General features: G+C 36.8%; 1 protein-coding gene across 12 annotated transcripts in view; it reads right to left on the bottom strand.

The window, feature by feature from the left end:
• The window catches only part of KCNMA1 (potassium calcium-activated channel subfamily M alpha 1), a 439,539-nt gene that overhangs the window by 1,740 nt on the left and 415,394 nt on the right, over positions 1 to 22,405 (bottom strand). For 9 of the 12 annotated variants that reach the window (XM_082286462.1, XM_082286463.1, XM_082286461.1 and 6 more), the window contains 6 exons: positions 21,482 to 21,595; positions 18,169 to 18,299; positions 10,302 to 10,496; positions 8,720 to 8,838; positions 6,765 to 6,989; positions 4,642 to 4,670 (listed from right to left, as the gene is read on the bottom strand). In XM_082286462.1, coding sequence (XP_082142588.1) covers positions 4,642 to 4,670; positions 6,765 to 6,989; positions 8,720 to 8,838; positions 10,302 to 10,496; positions 18,169 to 18,299; positions 21,482 to 21,595 — 813 coding nt within the window. The remainder of the gene's footprint in view (positions 1 to 4,641; positions 4,671 to 6,764; positions 6,990 to 8,719; positions 8,839 to 10,301; positions 10,497 to 18,168; positions 18,300 to 21,481; positions 21,596 to 22,405) is intronic. The other 3 variants (XM_082286465.1, XM_082286466.1, XM_082286460.1) reach the window with 1 other exon arrangement.

Raw genomic sequence — 22,405 nt, 5'->3', positions numbered from 1 at the left:
TCACAAAAGAAAAAAAAAAATTCTTAAACCCCTTAGAGAGCAATTTCTGCTGTAATTTCTCAATGACAGGTATGCAACTTTACAAGATAACTTCATTCAAAGACTTGGAAACTCCTGATCGAGAGAGTGGCTAATGGTTATTAGGTGCACTTGTGCTTTGACAAGCATTTGTGAACAGGGGTCTGTCTCCATTCTTGTCCTCCTTCCCCAAATTCCAGAGGTGGGTGGGCAGAGCAGTGAACACTTACAGTTCTGGGCATTTCATTATTACATGCAAGGTTCAAAGTGTGTCACACCAGAGCTGCCACTCTTACATGTATGCACTACTTCTCATGCCAATGGAGAATCCAAAATGCTGCAGAAGCTTTAGTCTCTCTCATAATATAAACTGCTACTTTTGCTAACCACTGAAATTCTGAAATCAGGACAGGAGCAGAAAGAATGCTCATTTTTTAATAAATAAATGATTAAAAACTAGCAAAGCAAAATTCACCTAAGAAACCCAAGGACAGAGTACAAAAGCTCAGGAGGTAAAGGAGAGAAAAGAAATTGAAAGACCGAGACGAATAAAGGACAAATACCTGGATGAAAGTGCACAAAAATAAACAAAGAGCTTTGGTGTTAGAGTCTCTCAAGAAGTGCCCTAATCTCCAGAATTACTGGACTTCTCTGTCACTTCCACAAATATCAAATTAAAGCACTTCCAATTTATATGGATTTTAAGAACTTTCATGCCAGACCCCCCCCCCCAATTCTTGTTACCTGTTCTTAAACTTTTTTAAAAAATGAAATCAAACCCAGGGATTATATTACTTATTAGTGGCTTGCTACTGAAGGGAAACAGAACTACTGTATTGTTTTTCTTGTCGTTTTCTAAAATGCTTTTCACTTCTGTTTAAAAATATCCTACTCATTTGTGACCAGACTAAATAATTCCCTGCCCCCTTAAAGTTGCCTGAGTCTGAACGATGTTCAATCTCCCATCTCCCTCTCTCTCACCTATTATAATTAAGTTCCCTTTGATTTGAACAGATTGGACGATAGGAATTCATAATGTTACATCCTGCACACTGAAGCTAACTGATTAAGTGCTTTAAATTATTCTTCCTGACAGAATGATAAAGTTACAATCTGTTCAGAGATGATCTACAGCTTGCCAGACTCCTACCGCTTCTTTCTACATTCATTTATCTTTTTGTCAAGCAGTTAAAAAAAAAAAAAAGCCTCAATTCCATAGATCTTTTAAAGTAATCAGAACATCTGAATTATTAATGAGACTTTAAGGGAATGATTCCTGATGGGGGCCCGTTTAAGAAAGGTTGTAGGAAAAAAAAGTCTGGGAATCTGTACACATCAAAATAATTTCAGCTCCATTTAAAAAACCATTTAGTTCAAGTGTGACACATGAACCATTACGCATTTGTGGAAACCAATTTTATGTGATCTACGATTAAACTAACCTTTCAGAGAGGTGTAAAGTGTGATGGTTATCATGTTTTAAAAGCCTTGTGAGATCACATAAACAATTTCAAACTAACAGTTTTCTAATGGTTTGTGTTTAAAATGATTTTGAGGCAAGTTAAGCACCGTGAACTTTCATCACTACCTTCTTTTTTGAACACATGGTGCAAAAACTTTCTTTACGAACAGAACTTGGTGCAAGTTAATTCAATGTTGTAGCAAGTAAGGGGAGACTTGCGTGAGTGCTAAGGATCAGAACTGTGTTGTGTTTCTCAGCAGCCAGTGTAAAGCACTTTGAAATACCCTACTTTCCCTAAAACTTTCAAAATAAGCTATTTATTTATGTATTAATCTTTACAATAAAACTCCTATATAGGGAGCTGTTCTTTAAAAAGACACCACCGAGTCTCTTTTTGCCTTTACCTGGCAAGTAATAAATACAGAAAATTAATAATAAATGCAGAAGCTGGTAGATTCTGATTTCTTCTGCTGTTTGGATTTCTTCTTGCCAGTGCTGAAACCGTGATCCAAGCATTATCATCTCCAGCATCCAATACTTGGACCCAGCTTTATACCTTCCTGTTCCTTTCTGCTGTTAAAATTATCTTTGACCACATAACGATGAATCTCCTGTGAAAGTTCATTGACCTCTCTACTTACCTTTGAAATGTGAGCTTAACACTCCTGATCTTTACTCTTGGCCACTATGGTATTCTGCTCCCAGATACTAAATGTCCTTCTTGAAGCCCTTACAGACTTTTCAGTCTTTTATGCTATGCTTACAACCTGATTTTGGTATGTCTTCCTGAGTCTCAGCACAGATTTTTACTTATCTGAAATATTACTTACTCTTTCCTTTAAATTAGTTCAGAAACCCCCTTTGTAAAGTCTTTATATATTGTTGTATTCACCAAGCTTTTTCTAAGCTCTCTGTCACATTCAGTTTCTCTCGCTTTTGGAATATGCATATTGATCCTTACCAGAAGTGTTTCTACACTATAGTGACAATAGGCATAGTTTTTTATCTTATTTTTCTAAGAACTGTTGAACAAAGTCCCTGATCTTCCTACTCTATTTGACAGGCTTCTTTTTGACAGCATCACCTGACAGATGTTGGAACAGCTAAGTAACTGCATGTATCAGAAAGCAGAAAACATTTACTTTCCTTGCAAACATCTGTGTTTGTAATGGGCTATCAGCATCAGCGCATCCGTGAGGGTTCAAAAGGCTTAATGCTCATATTACAAATAAATAAAAATTAACATTTTTGTGTAAGACTTTTCCCTGCAGCATAAAGAAAGGATATAAATAACCAAAGCAAAGAGATCAAAATACATTTCTTCAACTTGTACAGGACTCCAGCAATTCTCTCCAACAGATTTATTGTACTGGTGCTTTAAAATTTCTATCATTAATTCTAGACTGAGTAGAAACTTGGAACAAATGTCACTGTGAAACACCCTCTCTTCTAAGCAGAGGCCAAGAAAATACTACCTAAACATAACACAAAGGTTTTACTAAATTTTTATTCTCACCATAATCCCAGGTTCGCTTCCAATTGTTTAAAACATGATTTTTTTGTCTTCTGTGACACTTGCATTTTCAAATTAGTTTGCATGTATGTGTTCATGTGTCTCCCCCCCCTGCATGTAACCATCTTGTTTATAACTAAGCTGAAAATTCTCCCATGTAATTTGTCCCTGCATGAGGAAAAAAAAGTAATGAAAGTTTCTCCACCCACCTGCTCAGCAATTCTTTGTTTGGCAGATGAATATTTTACATGTAGCAGGCAGTAAGAAATTTGCAGGGAAAGAGAGAATAAACTATTCTTTCTATGAAGAACTTTACTTTGCTCCAGGACAACTAAAATTTTGTGACAAAGATAATGTTCTGGACTTGTTCTTGATTTTTTATTTTTTAAACTACCAAAATTATTATTTTTGACAATGGGAATTTCACTGGAAAATGCCTGACCCTTTGTGTTTAGGTCAGTAGGAACCCATGCCAAGAGCCTGCAGGTTTGCTAGATATGGTTTTGTCTAACTAAGAACCTGGTTTCCAATGCTGAAACCATGCTGTGACTGATATAAATGGCAGAACCTTCATTTAAAACTCTAAAATGTCACCTCCTGACATTGGTGATACTTCTCCACTTTCAAAAACTAACTATGTACTATGGTTGTTTTACCTGGCATAGAACAGGACATTTCCTCTTAATTTTCCATACAGAAACCAACATAAAGTTGATATAAGCATTTCTCTACTTATAATGACCAACCTCCATCAGTATATCCATATCAGAAAAATGTCATCACTAGAATAAACTATTTGATCAATCTAACTGTAGTCAGCAGTGGAAATTGTGCACAATATTACTAAAAGTCAAAAGCTTTAGAATTCTAACTTTAGGATAGAAGACAGAGGTGGACTAGACTTCAGTGTAATTTGAAGAACTCAGATTTGCATCCATATTAGATATTCCTCTTCTGCTGCTCTCAGAGTAGGCAAGTTGCTTCTCTAATGTACGCTGTTTATATTTTTCCTATTTGAGCTGCACTGTTATACAAATACTATTTTTTTGGATAAAATCATTATGTAGGATGTGACAAGTGGCTTCATATTAACACCCTTCCTTTCTCTGCTAAATGGAAAACAGATAAAACATTAATGGAAAAGCATTTTGGTGTCAAAGCCATTAACGTTCTTCCAAAATGTGTAACTGCTCTCAACTATCTTCAATCAATACTGCCGACATAAAAAGATGCTCATGTACATACATGGGGAATAGGAGAGTAGGGAGGGGAAGGGAGGAAAGAAGTTGGAATGAAGAATGGGAAATTAAAGTAATGTCTGCACCACGATAGGCATCTTCATTGAGCAGGAACCTGGGTGTTTACAAAAGGACACGTGCAATTAGAAAGGCAAGCAGATGAGAGGATAAAAAAATAAAACAGGGTTGAGAAACAGCAGCAGCAGCAGCAGCAGCCAGTTTTACTTCTGGTTTGGAGGGAAAAAAAAGGCAAAAGAAAACCAACAAAACAACCAACCAAACAAACAAACCAATAACTGAATAAAGTTTGTAACTATTTTTTTTTAATTTCACAAGTTTTCACAAGGACAAAGTTATAGAGGGAAACCCACAGCAGTTGCTAGGTCATGCAGAACCATTAATTTTCATACCTTGGCCCATTCTATTCATCCTTGTTGCACTTTAGAAAAAGAAGTAAGCTATGTAAGTTTTACAATGCTTTTAAACTGTCATATTTCTGGTTGAGCACTTTAACTGGCACATCCTTGTAGTAATAAATATTCTCAGGGCAAAACATGATAACTTTCTTTGCAAAAAGGAACACATGAATTTTTCTTTATGATGAAGAGCAACTGTAATAGTCTCATTTGTAGGGGAGCAACCATAATTTGCAACATATTTCACTGATTGGACTTACAGCTGCATTTGAATGCACACTCACACATATACACTGTATTCCAATCATTATGCTCAGCACTGCACAGTGGTATTCTCTGTAGCCCACTTACATGGTTCCAGGTTTTGTCAGTAAAAGTGCTTGGCTTTATTGTCAATTCACACAGCAAGCAAATCTTCAAAATTATCATGCTTGGGGAAGGGTAAGGTAGAAGACAATACTAACCATAAAAGCACCTTGTCTGGGTTGGCAGTTACAATGCTAATCATTCCAAATAGAAGTAATTTTTTTCTCTTTGCATGCTTTCTTGCTGGATAGCCAGGGAAGAGGGTATGTGTTTCTGCCCTCCCTACCCTCAGAAACCCTCCATAAACCTAGAGCTAGTTGTATATTTTAAAATATACATTGGCTTCTGAAGGTGAAACCAAGAACAAAAAGTAAAAGCAAGCCTGAAGTATCATTTCTATGGCTGTCTAGGGCAGGTTCCTTTGCACTACTTTATTTAGTTCCCTGCCACAATTTTTTTTGGCTATATGTGTCATTGGTGACAATTTGCAAGAACTAAATTCTGGCAAGTGCCTGGAACATGTCGCCTCAGCACAGTGAGTATTTCCAACCCAGCCCTCTTGTTCTCCTCATGAACTGTCTGGGGCACAGCACCTTTTCTCCCCAGATGGGAGAGGTTTAAAGGCACTCAGTTGTCTTCCCTGCATTCCTGCATACTGGCATGCACCTGTTGAAAAAAAACAGGTAGAACATGCAGCAAGATTTCTGAAGGTTCTTCACATATTAGGATGCTTGTTGGAAGATTTATACCAACACTAACTTGGAAAAGTTAAATTACCATCTGGGGAAAGGAACAAAGTCCCTTGAGATCTGATATGTAAGCATAGAAAAATGCTTGCTCTTTTCTGAACATTATTTATTCTGTACATAAGGTGACTAATTCACCTTTTAAAGACGTAAAAGTCCCAAGAAGGCAGTTTTTAATTACTTACACCCAATATTTATGATACATATGGCTTTTTATCCCAAATGTCAAAAGTGAAAGAAAATATAGCTATTCATGTGGCAATATAAATAGACAGAATAATAATTTAATATGCAATTAGACTCTTTCTAAACTTAAATTAAACCACTGGAGTTTTACTACTTCATGCCCAGACAATTTCAGTGTTAAAGGGAAAATACACCATCTCCAAAAGACTAGTATTTTAGAGAAAGTTTTTAAACAAGCAGAAAAGTCCCTGATACTGCTTCGGTATAAAGCAGATGTGTAGCAATAATCTATACAAAGAGTGTAAGCCCTATATAATATAAGCTTTGAGAGTGAAAAATCAGCAGGGGTTTTTTTTTGCAGAGTTTTTGGGGTTTTTTTCAATAGGATAGTTTTATAAGCTTCAAATAAATGTATCAGCTCCTGTAAATATGAGTATTAAAAAAAATCTACTGCAACATACATCAACACTTCTGCACTAAATGACTTTCTTTGTGTAACTCTGACATCAAGAGCAAGTGTTCATGTTAAATATACTCTATTTTTGGATATGTAGAGTAACTGAAGTGAGTTATTTATGTTTTCAGTGTGCCTATGGGTTTGGAATTCTTTTTTTATTCTCCCCTAGCATCATAAATAACTTTTGGTCCGTCTGCTTTGTTGCTGTTGTGCTTAAGGGTTTTATGGTGGTGAAATAAAAATGACAATCACATGCACACTGTCATACATATGCAAAATATGTGTACAAAAAGGGAGAACTCCATGGGAAAACAGGGAACATTACTGCTGGAAACATTAACCGGGGAGAATGGGTGGTGAATGCAAGTTTCACACACAGTGGGAGTAGATACACATATCAAAGTCTATCTTCCTGCACATACTTCTGTTTGTCCCGGGAATCCCTGGTCTTGGTGCGGTTCAGTCGGTTTGCTGTTGATGGGATAGAGTGAACTGATGAGCTCTTCTTGCTGGAAGAATAGGAGGAATGGGAGGAATGAGAAAGACTGGCTCGGGACTGGCCAGCATTGTGGTCAAATTGCATCAAACAGAAGATCAAGTCCGTCGGCACAAGCTCAAATTCATACGGTGGGTTTGTGATAACATAACTGGAGAGAAAGGAAGAAAAAAAAAAGAAAGAAAAAGAAAACAGGTTTAGATTTGTTCTAAAAATTTTTTTCTAGAGTTGTTAGCTCATGAACATTTACCCCAATGTTTGCATTTCTGTTTGTACCTAATTTTAGCTCCCATAATCCCCGTTATGATTTAGGAACTTTTTATGTCAGCTATCATTTTTTTAATGTTTTCTGTCGGACAGACATAATGTCTGAGAATGATGCTCTTCAAGTGAATCACATAATGATTTTTCAGAGAAGACCCCATACAAATCATGCTCCTTTCTCTGGATGCACCATAATGCAATGACTTTAAGCAAATAGATTAACATATTGACAAAAACCAGTAACATACACCACCACATCACCACAAACAGTATTTAAAAGAATGGCTGAAAAGAAGAGAGAGGAGGGTTTTACATGCAGCTTATTTAAATATATATTTAATATACATAGTTATTAAATATTTAAATACTGTCAACAGAACTAGGGATATAATTATTGGTTTGGATTGTGACTGTAGTTAAAACAAGTTAAGGAAAATATATCAGTAACTTTATAGTGAGGTTAATTTTGTTCATTCATTCCACATGTACATTCATGGCCTCAAAGAGCATTTATAAAGAGAAATCTGCACATCCGAGAATCCAACATTGCTTAGTATAAATCCCAGGCCTGAAATAAAAACTCACTCAATTTCAAGAATCCCCACCTTCACCTAATGGCCTTTCAGGGTATGAAGGGCTTATAGACCAGCTGCTAAATTTTTTCATGCATGTGAAAAACAGACTTGAGCAAGGCAATAGGCATTTTCTGTCCAAGTAAGAAATGAATAAAAATCAAACACGAAACTCATTACTTCTTTTGAAATTAATTCAATGCTCATAAGAAATCTGCTTAGCTGCTTCAGGGACAGAAGTCCCCTATTAATCCAACAAATAATCCCAAGTATAGCAACTACTGTGTAAATCTAAACGGCAAATCATTTTTTCTACCCAATTTCTTCCAATTCTTACAGAAGAAAGCGCTTTGGTGGGCTGCAGTGTTGTTTATTGCCATGTTCACCCAATAATGATGCTTTTTGTAGAGCACGAAATAGTAACAGATGGTAGATTTGTGATACTTCTGGTACGGGTCTGTGTGTGTATTTCTAGGAAGCAGTTAATTAAGACACATTTCAAGCAAGCTGCTAAATGGCCTTCAGTTTGCAAAGATGGAAATGTGTCTGCTCTATTTAAAGCAGTAAGGTCAGGCTTGGTGCTACTGAAGTAAAAATGTAGTCTACCAAGAGGAGGGTTTCCATTTACTGGAAGAAATTATGATTAGACACAGATGGTACTGATGGGAAGCCCACAGGAGTATTTTTTGAGCATTCAGAAGACAGACTAGCTACTGTAATTTAAATTATTATCCCACAACCTAGAGTTGATTGATAAAAGGAAACTGAAGTCCTTTCCTTGCATGCAAACAGTGGATCATCATAAAGCAAACAAGATAAAGATACGTTCTGAAAATTTAATTAAAAAATTTTGAATAAAATTAGCTGACAACTTAGGCTGCAATATCCAGCTTATGATTTAAAGTCAGATAGAGAGTCACTGTGAAATCCTCAAAGAGGATTGTGGAAAAGTTAGGCAAAAATGGAGAAAGCTCTTTTTATATTTATTACCAGCACTGAGCTCTTCCTCGCTGAGAAGACTGAAAACAGTGAAGACTGGACTCACCGTTTAGTGCATTGGCTGGGAGTACTTAGATGGGCATCCCTTAATCGATAAATTCCAAAGCAAAGCATATTGTATGTTTTCAGTGCTTTACAAAATAGATCTCCATAACAACCTCCATCCTAGAGGAAAGACAGAAAATAAACAAAAAAAAGAGAACAGCACATTTTTTTCTTTTCTTTGCTCCGTTAACACAATGTCAGGGAACAGGTCGTTCAGTATGAACTTACAAAAAAAGGGACAATGTATAGACAGTCTGTTGTTTCTCTCAAATGAGAACATTTCACCCAATGAAATGAATAATCTAAATGTTTTATTCCAAATAAGTAACTATGTAAAGTGATGATTGTTATTTTGGAGAGCCTTGGTCCATGAAATAATGGCAAACTGGAAAGAGTGAATGATTTGCTTTAAGCTGGAAATATAAATTTTGGTACTAGACAATGCATATTCTACAAATTACTTTAACTGTGGTATTAAAATTATTAGTATCTTTGACCCTTTCTTGGCAGCAGCCATACTGCCATCCAGACAAAAAACAATTCACCAGGAGCTCAACAGAAATTAGAGTTCTAAGGGTTTAAATGGATAATAAAATATCTGCTGCCATAAAACAATGACTAAATGTATGACTAGCAAAAACATAAGTTTAGATTTGCTCATTTGTATATCCAAAATAGTGATTCTTAAGTAATCATGAGAGTTAATGCATTCTGCCTTCACAGCTGTAGTGCAATTGAGGCTCTGGTGAAAGAGCATTTGAAAGACTGGTGTTGCTTATTTTATTTGTGGAAATATTAAGCTGCATGCCAAAGTGTTTTGATGAGCTGCTAGTCTCAGCTACAACTGGACTGCTACATGAACTGAAAGACTGTAGGCTTCTATCTGTGTACTCTTGCTGCCCTAATCCTTAAACTGGGATTCCCTGTCATTTCTGTGAAGAAGTTCATTCCATTCTTTTTGGACAGAGCTGGTGAACACAAGGTTAATTTAAGAAACATCAAATCCTACATCGTTGTCAAAGCAGAGTGGGTGCTCTCTAATTAGTTTGGGGGTTTTAAATTTTTTTGTTTGCTTGTTTTTTGACTTCAATGGAGTCAAATTATCAGAAAATTTGGATTTCACAAGAAATTTAGTTCATCCAAAACCAGCAGAAAAATACCCAACGACTTTGTTTTCAAGCTAATAAGCAGATTTTAAGAACCAGAAGCTCTGTGAAAACACTAAATAAGCTTATCAACACCCAAGAAAGGTATATATATTGTGTGTACTTTGAATTCATTATTGCTACAATGATTATATCATCCAAAGCAGTTCATCCATCTCTTTAGCTGACAATGAAGAAGAGCCACAGGATTTTCTGTATGAAATATGCAGGCAAGGAACCTGGGCAATTATACAGCTTCTTAAAAAGGTAAAGAGCAAACCTGGCACTCTGTGCTGTAAATTTTTAAGCAATCCAAAAGCTCTATTAAATTAAATAATAGAAATTATATGCTTACTAAGATAGATTTTTCACTCAGTCTGAGAGCAAGCTAGCATAGCACAGACCAGCCTTGGTCCTACATTTCCCTCATGATCTTACCCCTAGGTCTGCAAATGGCCCATCATACAAAGCCAACTGAGCAACTCGACACCTGTCCCTGTTTGCAAGTGTCTGGGGCGTGCTGTAACCTCCTCTCAATGCATTTTCCTCAGCAATCAGTGCTTCCAGCTCTGGTGTGGCTCCTCCTGTTACCAATGTCCGTATCAGTGTGAGGATATTGTCATTGAAGTATGTCTGCAGAGATAAAAGAAAGCTCTTTAAGCAAACACCATTAAAGTCACAACTGAAGACATCCAAATTACAACTTTTCTGGGTTTCTGCTGTTTAAAGTTCTTGGCTGTCTCTTCAAATAATTTTATATAGAAAGTGAAAAGACAGCAGCCTCCAATTACTCTATTTTCTTCTATCCCATTAGGCTCCTATACTAGATCCTTCCTTTTAAACACCAATTCAGGCTGATTTTTATTAAAGTACAAAAATTTGAATGATTTATGTTTCCTATAATTGGTGTTAGTAGTGATGCAATGACTGCTTTCCTTCTCATCGCCCTCATGTCTAATAATGGGCTTTAGGACATGTAATTGTAAAATTCAGACCACATTTAAAGCTTACACAGGCTAGATTGCCTTTTTACTCTTGTCACCAATTCGTTGGGGAGCTGCCTTTGTGCTGCAAATGTCATTACTTATTACTGTGGCTGGACTCTAGCAGTCTAACCGATGTATTGTACTAAACATCTTATTACGAGACTTGACAGTGTTCAGACATAAGCATGTATCAATTAAACATCTTGAGTTCATTCCAGATAAATGTATGATGAGTCTGGGATCCTGGTGGTCCTTTTAAAAAACTCTAGGGTATAGGGTAAGTGTGGTTTATTAGGGAAGATTTACTCCACACTGACATTTTGCCAGCATCTGTAGCACTGCTGGTCTGTCAGGCAAACAATGGGTATTTAAAATATTAATTTAAATCCAGATGAATGACTTTCAAGTTCACTTAAAAGTATACTGGTATAGTTCAGACATACTCAGTTAAACATCTGCAATGTATTGTACTGGGCAAAAAAAAAACGTTGAACAAAAAAAAGGGAAGACTGTCACTTATAATGTCACCAATGTCTGAGTTTTCAGAAGCTGTGCAAGTGCTGGGGACATAAAAGGAGAAAATGAGCTCACTGTAGAGTACACAGGATTGACATTACTGGATTTCTGGATTTTGTTGAATTTAGGATTTAGAACAAATGCTTGTAATCCAACCAAGTGAAAATGAATACTGAATTCTCAAACAGTGCTTGCTGTCTAAAGATAAAACTTTTAAAATAATATTTTTCAATGAAATTCATTGCTCCATCCATATAATGTAATTGAATTTAATACATGGGTAAACTGAGGTACAGGTTGAAATATTTTATCCTGAGATCAAAAAGCAGAGCTGGCTTCCTATCCATGTTACTTTGATATTCTTTCTTTGTATAATGAAACTCCAGTTTCATTGTTTGCTGGAGATGACAGATAAAACAGAAGAAAATGAGTTCTACGCAGCAATGTTTTTCACTTTACATTGAGGTTTTGTAACTTCAAGCTTCTCTGCTTATTTACATAGGCATAGATGCCATTCACCTGTTGACTAAATTAAAATGAAATGAACATATTCTTATTGTTATACATGGCCTAAAGCAAATATTTGCATCTCATCAACTCCAATTATTTTAAGTTAACCTGGGTAAGGGACTACATATTTTAACTACAAGGCATACTGTAAAGAGTAGTCTGACATAAGTAGAGGTTCAGGAAGATTCAGCTAGTCTAAAGCAACAGCTAATCTCAAATCAGCTCTTACACATGTGGATGCACTGTGTAACAATTCAAGTGTAATACTCAAACCTCTCTTAACATAAAGAAAAATCAATGTGACCCCTTGCAGGAATGTAAGTCTGGAGCGATTACATGATGTTTAATAGGAATTGCCACCGTGAGAGAGAGAAGACATTCAGGCATGACTGTTTATTTTTCAATTACTTCTTCCTTGATGTCCCTGAGATGAGAATCAGAGTTGCCCTCTTTGGCAACTCTTCCCACTGTGCTATACTTCTATGGCAAAGCTAAGACCCTCACTAGTAAAAGAGGCAGCATTTATTGTGGAACAATGGCTTAATTTGGGTTTCACACCATGATTGATGTGGATGGCACCATTTAGTCAGATGGATGAGTGCAGCCAAAAGACAGTTTTTGGTTTTTTTTCTTTTGCAATCAATGGGAGAAAAGATTTCAAGTTTAGGGACAAACTGCTGCAGCACTGTGTCTGATCAGAAAATGCCCAATGATAAGCAAGAAAAGATGGGTGAATAGGAAGCTGTAACTTGTCACCTTCTGCTAAATAGGGTTACTTCCTCCTGTACTAACGTATTTAACCCTCAAGGAAAAGCTGTCTGTCCATGCTTTTGATTGTTACAAAAATCAGTCTCTTCATTACATCTTGCCAGTTTGGAACTAGGGGAACACTGAAAAGCTGAACTAGCTGATATCCATTTCCTTTGGAATAATAATACACTGAAATTAATTTCAGAGTGATCTTCTACTTGCTCTGTGGGAGGGTACATGGCCTGGATATGCCAGTACTTATAAGAAACTGACTTACAGAATGTCTTTGGAAAGGTGCTGTTGTACTTAAAGTAACAAGACGCTTTCCAGTCATTTAAAAGAATCCCCTTTGTTGAGTGTAAAATCATAACTGAGGAAATACTTGTTTGCTACTGTCATTAACCAAACCCCACACTGGACATGTGTATGGTATCACTTTAATTGGCATCCGGAATGAGAATATGAAATAGGTGTATTCTAAACACAGCAAAAAGGAAATGCACTATAGACACTGAAACTGGGTAAATTACAAGGAAATCATGACACAGATATCTGAGCTAGCACTGCCACCTAGCCCTTGCTTCTGAATTGTAGTGCAGCTCTTTCAAATGTCTCAAGGATGCTTTCCCATTTGTTCAATCATTTTTTAAAGTATAATTACCAGAGTGCTTATGTTTTGCAGTTAATGCTGTCATGTCTTTTAAATTAATTGGTCTTCTACAGAAAATTTAACTGAAAATTAGCACATCTTTTAATAATATTGCTTTAACTTTAATAGCACTTTGCCTTTCATTTATAATTACGCTAAAATTGTCATTTTTCAAGTTATCTCTGCCTTTTTTGTGTTTGCTAGTGGGTTTTTGAATGAATTTCTTTTATGAAGACTCCTCCTCCACTATATGCAGTTTTGAACCTCACTTTCAAACAAATATTTTAACTTGCTTTTCTTTCTCAGTTGGAGGAATAATATATATCTAAACCCGAGGAATGACGGAGCTAACATCAGTAATTCATACCAATAACAAGAGGGCCTTTGAGCCAGAATCAACAGCAGAAAATAAATAACAGCATCTCACCATTTGAAAATCTATTAATTCTCAAACTATTGTCTAAACTTTAAAGACGTTTGGGATACTTTAACTTACAAGATGCTGCTTGCTAATTCTCTAAACAGACTTTCATGAAAAATATTCTTGTTTCAAAATGCCCATATCAAAGATTAGAAAAAGCTTCTTTTCTGTACAAATAAGACTGTGAGGTTCCCTTCGGGAGAACTCTTGAGTAAGAGCTATAATGAAAAGTTATTTTTAACTTTTTAAACTATTTTCTTCCATTCTGTGCTTTTGTTTATATGAAGAAAAACTAGGATTTGGTAATACAGAAAAAAATCAAGACCTAAAGTTCTAGCACAAGCAAATGATTTCCAGGATAGCGAATGTTAAATGGTATAATCTGGCTCTGGAGATCCTTGCTCCAATGGCACCACTCCGGCAGCACCTCGGATCTGTTGCAGTGGGAGGTGTGGGAGGGATGCCAGCCTGCCAGAACTTCTGTAGTTCTTGTATCTTCAGTGCCAGAAGGAGTCACAGGGAAGCTTTGGCTCTCAGGCCAACTGCTCAAACCTTTGAAGGTACTGTGTGTTGATAAAACTGTTTCCTTGCATGTAGAGGATTTTATGGAATAACTATCTCAACAAGAAAGGGAAAAAGTACTTCTGCTCAAAAATTTGCTCCTCTTAGACTATCCTATGTCATGTAACTTTTCTACAGCTGAACATTTTTAAAAAACAGTCACATAATCTAAAAGATGCTTTCAATCCCACACTTTTTAGTTACATTTCACTTGGTGATGGAAGCATGCTCTGCTTTCCAGAAGTAGTGCTTGAGACTGACAGAAAATGTGTATTATTACCTGGGTTTGGATATGCTACGACAAAAACAACATTAATATATCATTCAAGTACCTGATGGCAGTAGATCTCTCTTCAAAGACACAATAATGATTAGCTGGAGCATTTTAACAATAGCCACTGCCACAGTTACAACATGACCCATGCCCAGAGCCTTCCCACAGAGCACAGCAATGCTCTTGAAACAAACCTGGAGAGACCACTGCTACCAGCTCTTCAAAAACACAATGCAGGTTTTGAGCTTGTGATTGTCCTCTGAGCAACTACAACTACAACAACTCTGAGTAGCTAGTTTGAGCTACTACACTGTGAATCCTGGGCTTGTGGAATATATTGCCTTGGCTGCAAAGGCCAAAGTGGGTGCGATGCCTTAGGTTTTAATCTTTATATTTTTCAAATTCTGTACTGCTTGGTGTGTGACTCTGAAGTTTCTTGTAGCCTGTTAACTTCTGCTCTCTCATGCTAGGTAGACATAACAAAGCCTGTCCGGCCCTGCTTTCCAAGGACACCAAGACTGTCCTAGGCCAAAAGTATAAACCAAAGAGCCTCTAAAGGGCGGGGTAAGCTGAGGGGAAAACTGAAGCTTTAATTGGAGAATTAACCCTGCTATGCAAATGAACCAAACCTATAAAGACGGAAGAACTCGTGACCTTAGGTCCATCCTGGGGTCCATTTTGAGAATGGCTTCAGGCTCCCCAGGGGGTACCTTTGAAGGCCTTTCAAATAAATACCTCTTTTAATCCTTTACTCCTGTCTAGTCTCTGTTTCTAGGAGGCCTCTTAATGCATCAGGTGTAGATGACCGGTACACAGCATTCTGAAAACTAAACTTCATTAAACTTTTACCTTTGAAATATGGAAATAACAGACAATTTCAAATTGAAAATGTCCAGTACTGTCATTTTATAGGAAATAATGCTGAGCTAGCAGAACGTAAAGATCTCCAGCACTCAGACTTGAATTAGAAAGTTACCAAATTTTCTAATCTGTGATTCATGAGTTGGGTTTAATGTACTACTTCAATATTAATAAAGCTATAAAACATTAAATAATACTTTAATACTGATTAATACTTTAGAATTATTATTATTATGCAATAACTGAATACTTAAGCAAATTATTTTAAAAACATTTTTTAGCTCTTTTTCTATATACATACATCTATATGCATGTTTCAAATTACCCACAGGTCAGAAATCATACCGTATGTACAGGTATTATTCGACTTTCTAATCTTTCTTACACCTGTTTTACTACAAAACCCCACTACTGTGGGGAGAGATTAATTCTTGAAGGAGCAGTTCATGCATTGTCCATTTGCACTGTACACTACATAAAGAATTTTCATTACAGAGGTATCAATAGAGATAATAAATTGGAATTTTCCCATAGAAAATAAGCAGTAAAAACCCCTGAATCACTAAGTAGATGGAATAATGAACTATATACTTGTCTCCAAGTGAGCTAGCAAAGGACAGCACAGTGCAAATCATATACTTCTTACAGAATTCCAGTGCAATTAATAGCATGAAAGCATGATCTCACAATTTAGCTAGGATTTGGGGTTCAGTTTGCCCATATTGGCAAGTATAAAGTTAGTCAAATTAAATAGAAGCTGTTTGCTAAAAGCAAGTGTACTCCAGAAAAAAAAAGAAAATAAAGGTAAGAAATAATATAGTGCAAATAGATTAGTTTGTATGAGAAACACTCTTTTCCTTGGAGAAGAAGTGGAAGGAGAACACACCTTCCCCCTAAGACTAAGGATAGTAAAGGGAAAACATCTCACACATTTTACACTTTCTGAAGGGTCAGGAAGAATTGTACTTTTCCAACTCCTTACTGGGCCTTTGAGGAATAAAACAGAAAATAACACTGCCACTGATCAGAAAACTGGTGAAAGAAAATACAAGATAGTGAACAATTCTAACTGACTGAATCCTTGGCTTGTCTTCTTGGTTAGTTATTTTTTCAAGTAGAGAATTTTCTACTCTTGTTATCACATTTCTCTGGCTTCAGCCTGCAGTGTCCCTGACACATAATATGACCACTTAGATGTGAAAATATTTAGAAAAAGGACCGTTATGGAAAGGAACTGCAGAAACAGAGGGGCATGTTGTCCAAAACTAAGAGTTAATAAAAGCTAGCAACAACTAAAAGTATTAAAATTTCTGAACAGGCATGCTGTACCTATTTTTCATTACATCCTTATTATTTACTTGAGATACTTTTGCACAAGAAAGCCATGATGCCCACAACATGTCATTCTCTTTCTATGGCAATGCTAGTGGCAACCAGAAGGATTAGCCCTACTTTTTTCTTGATTCTCAAGTGCCCTACTGAACAATACATTCAGAGACATTGACTTAGATAATAATGGGAGTAGAAAAACAGCTCTAAGTAACATTTGGAACCTTCACATTAAATTATTCCCATTTATAATGTGAATATGCTAAATATTTTATAGATAGAGATCTTAATTAGGGAAGGTACAGAGTTTAAGAGTGCTTGCTTAGGTTTCCTGAATTTGTCACATCTACAAAATACTGTAAATAGCTTTCAAGAAAAGCATTTTCTGAGGTTATTGAAAACTCATAGGCTGCATTAGAATAAAATTTTATCTGTGTAGACTCATCTTTTCATCTGTGGACGGAACATATGAAAAATATAGCAGGGAAAAATCACAAAATACAGATACATAAATATGAAACACAAATAAAATAATAAAGATCACTATGAATTCTTTTTAAAATTAGCAAGTTTAATTCTGAATTCAGGTGAAGGTCAGAGTTGGCTCCTTTAGAGAAACCCATTTGCTCATATGTAGTGTTACTTGGGATTTACAACAGATCATTCATAGCACTATGGAATTTTATTCCACAAGGAACTCAGAAAGCCCATGCTCAGATTTTAAAAAGACTATGTCCTTGCTATATCTAGCAGAGTTTAAGGTCCCTCTGAAAGAAGTGGAGGTCACACAGAGCAAGAATGGTCTGAAAACTCAGCCAGTATGGGGAGGATGAAAAGGAGCATGACCGAGGTGTTTGCTCCAGAGATGTGCTATGGCTGCAAACCAAAAGCCCCAATGAAGACATAACCAAAGGCCACCATCTGTGGTTTCTGGCATGCACTGAAGTTTTGATTCACAAGAAAACTCATATGAAAAAGAGAGGATAACCTCCCTTCACACAAGTAGAGTTCATGAGATGTGTACAATGGCTTTCACGGAGTTCTATCAGTGTCCCCCAGCACTCATACTCAGACCATCGCACATAGCTACAGGAAATTAAAAGCTCAAAACACAGTTGATGCTGTCTGACAAGAATGGTGAGCATAGGGACTGACACACTGAATTTGGCTCTGGGTTTAGGAGGAAGAGACAACTTTTTTTGGAGAATATTATCCTTAAAACCTGACATGAGACCGTTTCCTTATAAAATTGTGGACTCTTGGAAGTCCTAGATATCTCGGTTAAAATCTCTGTGTCCAACTAAGAAAATAACCTAGCTTAGTTCCAAAATTCTCTTGACATCTAAGAAAAATACATCTTCTGCCTACCTGTGGAAAAGTTCCTACACTTTCACACTCTTTCACAACAAGTCTGACAGAAGGGAATGAAAAAGGTTTTGTTTGCTTACTGCGCTCATGAGAGAGTCCAGCACGCTGACAGCAAATGCGGTTCCACATGCAAAGGGTTGTGTGAGATACAGTTCTGTGTCTGGATCATCATCATCATCTTGGTCCAAGAACTGAACATTTGAATCATTTACTGAAAATAACAATAATAATATTAAGAGTAAAATCGAACGGTGTTTCTGGGTCACCAGCATGTGACCTTACACATCACACAGTCAAAGAAAAAGAAACGGCATATGTCTGGAAACACAGACTTGGGTCTTTGACGTCACTGAAAATGAAATCAAGATGGATGTGAAAATGTGCGTTTAAAAATCTGTTGCTCATTATCTTGCTCCTAAGAGGTGACACTCTTGTTCTTGACAGGTGACTACCCCTTTCCTGTAAAGTAGCTTCTTGGCACCAGTTGCCTGTGCTCAAAATGAGATACATTATGCTCTTGTATATTGAGACAATTGTAGTATATTGGTGGGGTACAGTGGCTGAGGCTGTATGCATGTACAGTGAAACATTATCACAAGATACAAAGTTAGAACCGCATTGTAAAATAAAGACTGTCAAGAAAACTCTGACATAGCCCACAGGCATCTGTTAGATGTGCTGCTGTGATTCTTACTGGAGTGGTGTTAATGCACTTACAGCTCAAAGGAGGATAAACTGTCCCTTTAACATGCATCTATCTGAATGAATGAGCAGTTATTCTCTTGCAGCACTGCCTTTTGTTCAAGTATTTGTCTCTATAACTTCACTTTCTCAGCCACAAATTCTACATTAGCCAGTGTGAAAAAGAATCTACATCACGCTGTTTTAGAGAAAAGCCCAAATAAAGTAGTATTTGTCATTTTGACTTTCTCTGGCATTTCATTGTCACAGTTAAGCTCTCTGCCTCCAACTCATTCCAACTAAAAATAGTTGTTTCCTTGAGATCAGTGTATCAAGTGGATCATATTTCATGAAATATTTCATTTCCATATTAGTCTCCCTCAGGCATGAAAGCACAGACTGCTTAGCTATGCCATTGAAATACCCTTCAACTTACTAAATGACAAATTAATTTCAGTTCCCATGCAAGAAAGGGAAATGAAAAACTTCTTGAGCATTTGAAACTGTACACACTATGTCCCTATTCCCCATGTGAACGCATCTCCTGAGCCAACCCAGCAAACTCTGAAAAGAACATAAAAGTTGCCGTTACCTTGATCAGATTTCAGCTCTGGACTTCCTAAGTCAGAAATTCTTCCACCTGCTATTCTGATGGTACCTTCTCATACAGTTTCTTTCTTTCCCATATAATTTTATTTTACATCCACTCCTTTTCCAAACTCTCGATACTACCGTGCTTGCTATGTTTAGCTTACAAAACAAGAATTACTACAGCTAAAGCCTCATGAGAGCTGTCTAAATGAGATGAGGATAGAATTTAAAATTCTGGCCTTTGCACTCCCTGATGTAACTGTTTAAACATAACACCTTAGTACTGTAATAAGAGAAATGTTCTGCCCTGGGAATCAGAAGAATTTCATCCAAGAAAACACCAATATCCACAATACTTCTTTCTTTAGCACAACACCTATCAATTTATCCTTCAGATTCTTGAGAAATACAGTATTTAAAAGCCTGCTGTATAGTTTCAAAATGTACTTTTTGAAAAGCTTGTACCTCAGTTTAATTTGCTAGTCGAGAGTAGGCACTATTGACAGTAGCATCCTTTTTCTACCTTCATCTAAGGTAGACTAACATCTGTCTTAGACACCATGCTAGCCATGCGTGGGGGCAGTTCCTGAGGTCCTACAAATCTATTGTGAGTTCTGCAGGTGTGTCTTTATCCTCAGCATCTTTATCTTTCTAATGCAAGTTATCGCTGGGATTTGTGGGCCAGGTGAGCTGGGTTCGAACAGGTGGTGCTGTGCCATAGGGAAAAGCTCATCAAATGCTGCTCCAAAGGCTGGTGAGAGCATTCTGTGTTGAGAGGGAACCACGCAGAAGCTTGGCTGCTTCTCTACAGCTTCAAAACCTGAGCTTCTGAGAAAAAGCCTACTCTACAAAATAAACAAAAAAATAGCTTGAGGGAAAGTATGATGCTTGGGGTTTTTTCTGGTATCTTTTACTTCTTCTTGGACTTCCTGTGAAAGCTGCTAAGGCATGTCCACCAAATTGACAACAGGCTGAAGTAACAAAAAAAGAAAGAGAAAGAAGAGAGAAAAGGAGAGAAAAATTGGTGTAGGAGAGCAAGGGCCAGGGAGGTGGGGACTCAGGCCAAAAACAATGAATTGGTGAGGAGGTGCTATGAAAACAGCCGGCAGGTCAGACGAGTGTGATCAAAGGTTTACTGATGCTGCGTGAAAAAAAATCATTAAGACTAGAACGAGACAGTCAGTTTCAACCAGAATCACAAATAAAACACATTCAAAGCAGTGCCATGAGGGTAGCCCCTCTGATACAGCCAGATAAATAAAGGAAAAGCTGATGACAGTAAGAACAACAACAACAGAAAATAAGACAGTGATGTGAAGGAAAAAGGCACTTCTTACCCAGTTCAGTTATCATTAGAATGTGGGTTCCACTGTTTTTTTCCTGACTGATTGAAACCAAAGGCAGAAGTTTGCCAGGCTTAGCTAGTAAGTAAAGTATTTAGGGGGAAAAGAAAGTACAGAAAGAGAATAAAGTAAGGGAAAAAGACAGGTAAGGCTCTAAAAAATAAAACTGAAAAAGAAAACAGGACAAAGGACCACAAATCAAGTTTGTATTTGCCATGAAAAAAACAGAACAGCTTCTGCACTTCACATCACACCACTTGACAACATAAATACCCACAGCTAGAATGGAAATCAGAGTCTAGTTACCTACCATCATTGTATTCTCAGGAGTGAAATATCTCATACTATTATACAGACTTTGGTTACACATGATTAAACAGTTTTGGACCATGAAGAAATAAACAAATGGCCTCTTACAATTGATTAAATGCACAGGAAATATCTGCTTATACTTACTGTGGCCTTTTTCCTTTTCTAACCTTAGCCCAAAGACCCCTGCTTGTTTGTTACACTATGCTAAAAGCATCTTGTCTGATAGAATATTTACTTAAGAAAATGGAGAAAACCCAAAGGAGAGAAATATATTTCAGTTATTCAAATAAAGTGAACCAACTGTTACTAAACTTTCTTTAGAGAGAGTAACTGAAAGCAGTTATCAGAAGAGAAAACATAACAGTGTAAGACACAGTATGGGTAATTTTTCTGTATCGGCGTAACAAGGAAAGTGGGAAAAATACATGGGAATGTACATGAAAGGATAAATGTTAGCTTTTCTTACCTAGCTCTGTTATAATAGGGATGTTGGCTCCTGTTGTAATGGAGGGTTGACGTAAAAGGCCATGGACTGGACTGTTGTCTGGAGATGACCTATCCATCCCAGGGGGTGTAAAGCCTAAAAGGAAAAAAAAAAAAGAAATGAATAGAGAAAATAGAGAAAGTTTACAGAGGAAAAACTACACACAAAAAAAAAGATCTTGAAACAAACACCTTTCCTTAAACAGCAATTAAGATTTTAAAGAGTACTGTTTGTAAACGGTAAGACAACCATGAGGAACAAACTGCTTCCATTAGCCAGTTTTAGGTTTGATCAGAAATCAAGATTTAAAATAATCAAACTTTTCCAGGAGCACTACCACCCACCCATGTTAGGGTTTTTGTAATGGTGTGTACCATTTATAATATGCATTTCTGTGAGGATTACAGTTGTAGGAATACTGGGATGGACGGGTCCATTCTAAGAGACAAAAAGGATGAAAGAAAAAAGACGCAGGTTTTCAAATGGTATGTAAAAAGATTGCTTGAAAAGAACTGGAAGAAGTGATGATGTGAAGGAAACAAAGGTGGAAGAGGAAACATGCTGGAAGGCACTCACAGGAAAAACAAAATCTGGAGACCAGCAACATTCACCTTTAAAAAAGACTGAGTGTCTACAGTCTGACTCAGCCAGAGACTCTACAGTTTGAAATGGAGCTCTTGACATTGAGCATTTTTTTATCCTTTTTTTTTTTTTCTTTAAAAAAAAAAATACTCAGTCAAAACCATTTGGAGTTTGATTGTAAGTAGGTAGTTATACAAAAAAAACCAGGTAGTTATACAAAAGCTCATGCAATAGCAGGAGTGGAAATTCACCATTGAGACTAATGAATTCTATCTCCCTTGTCCAGTAAAGTTACAGAAAGCATGGGAATGCTCATTGCAGAAG

Source organism: Coloeus monedula, assembly GCF_965178545.1.
Source record: "Coloeus monedula genome assembly, chromosome: 8".
Taxonomy (NCBI): domain Eukaryota; kingdom Metazoa; phylum Chordata; class Aves; order Passeriformes; family Corvidae; genus Coloeus; species Coloeus monedula.
The sequence above is the reverse complement of the archived record's forward strand: the minus strand, read 5'-3'. Positions and strand labels throughout refer to the sequence as shown.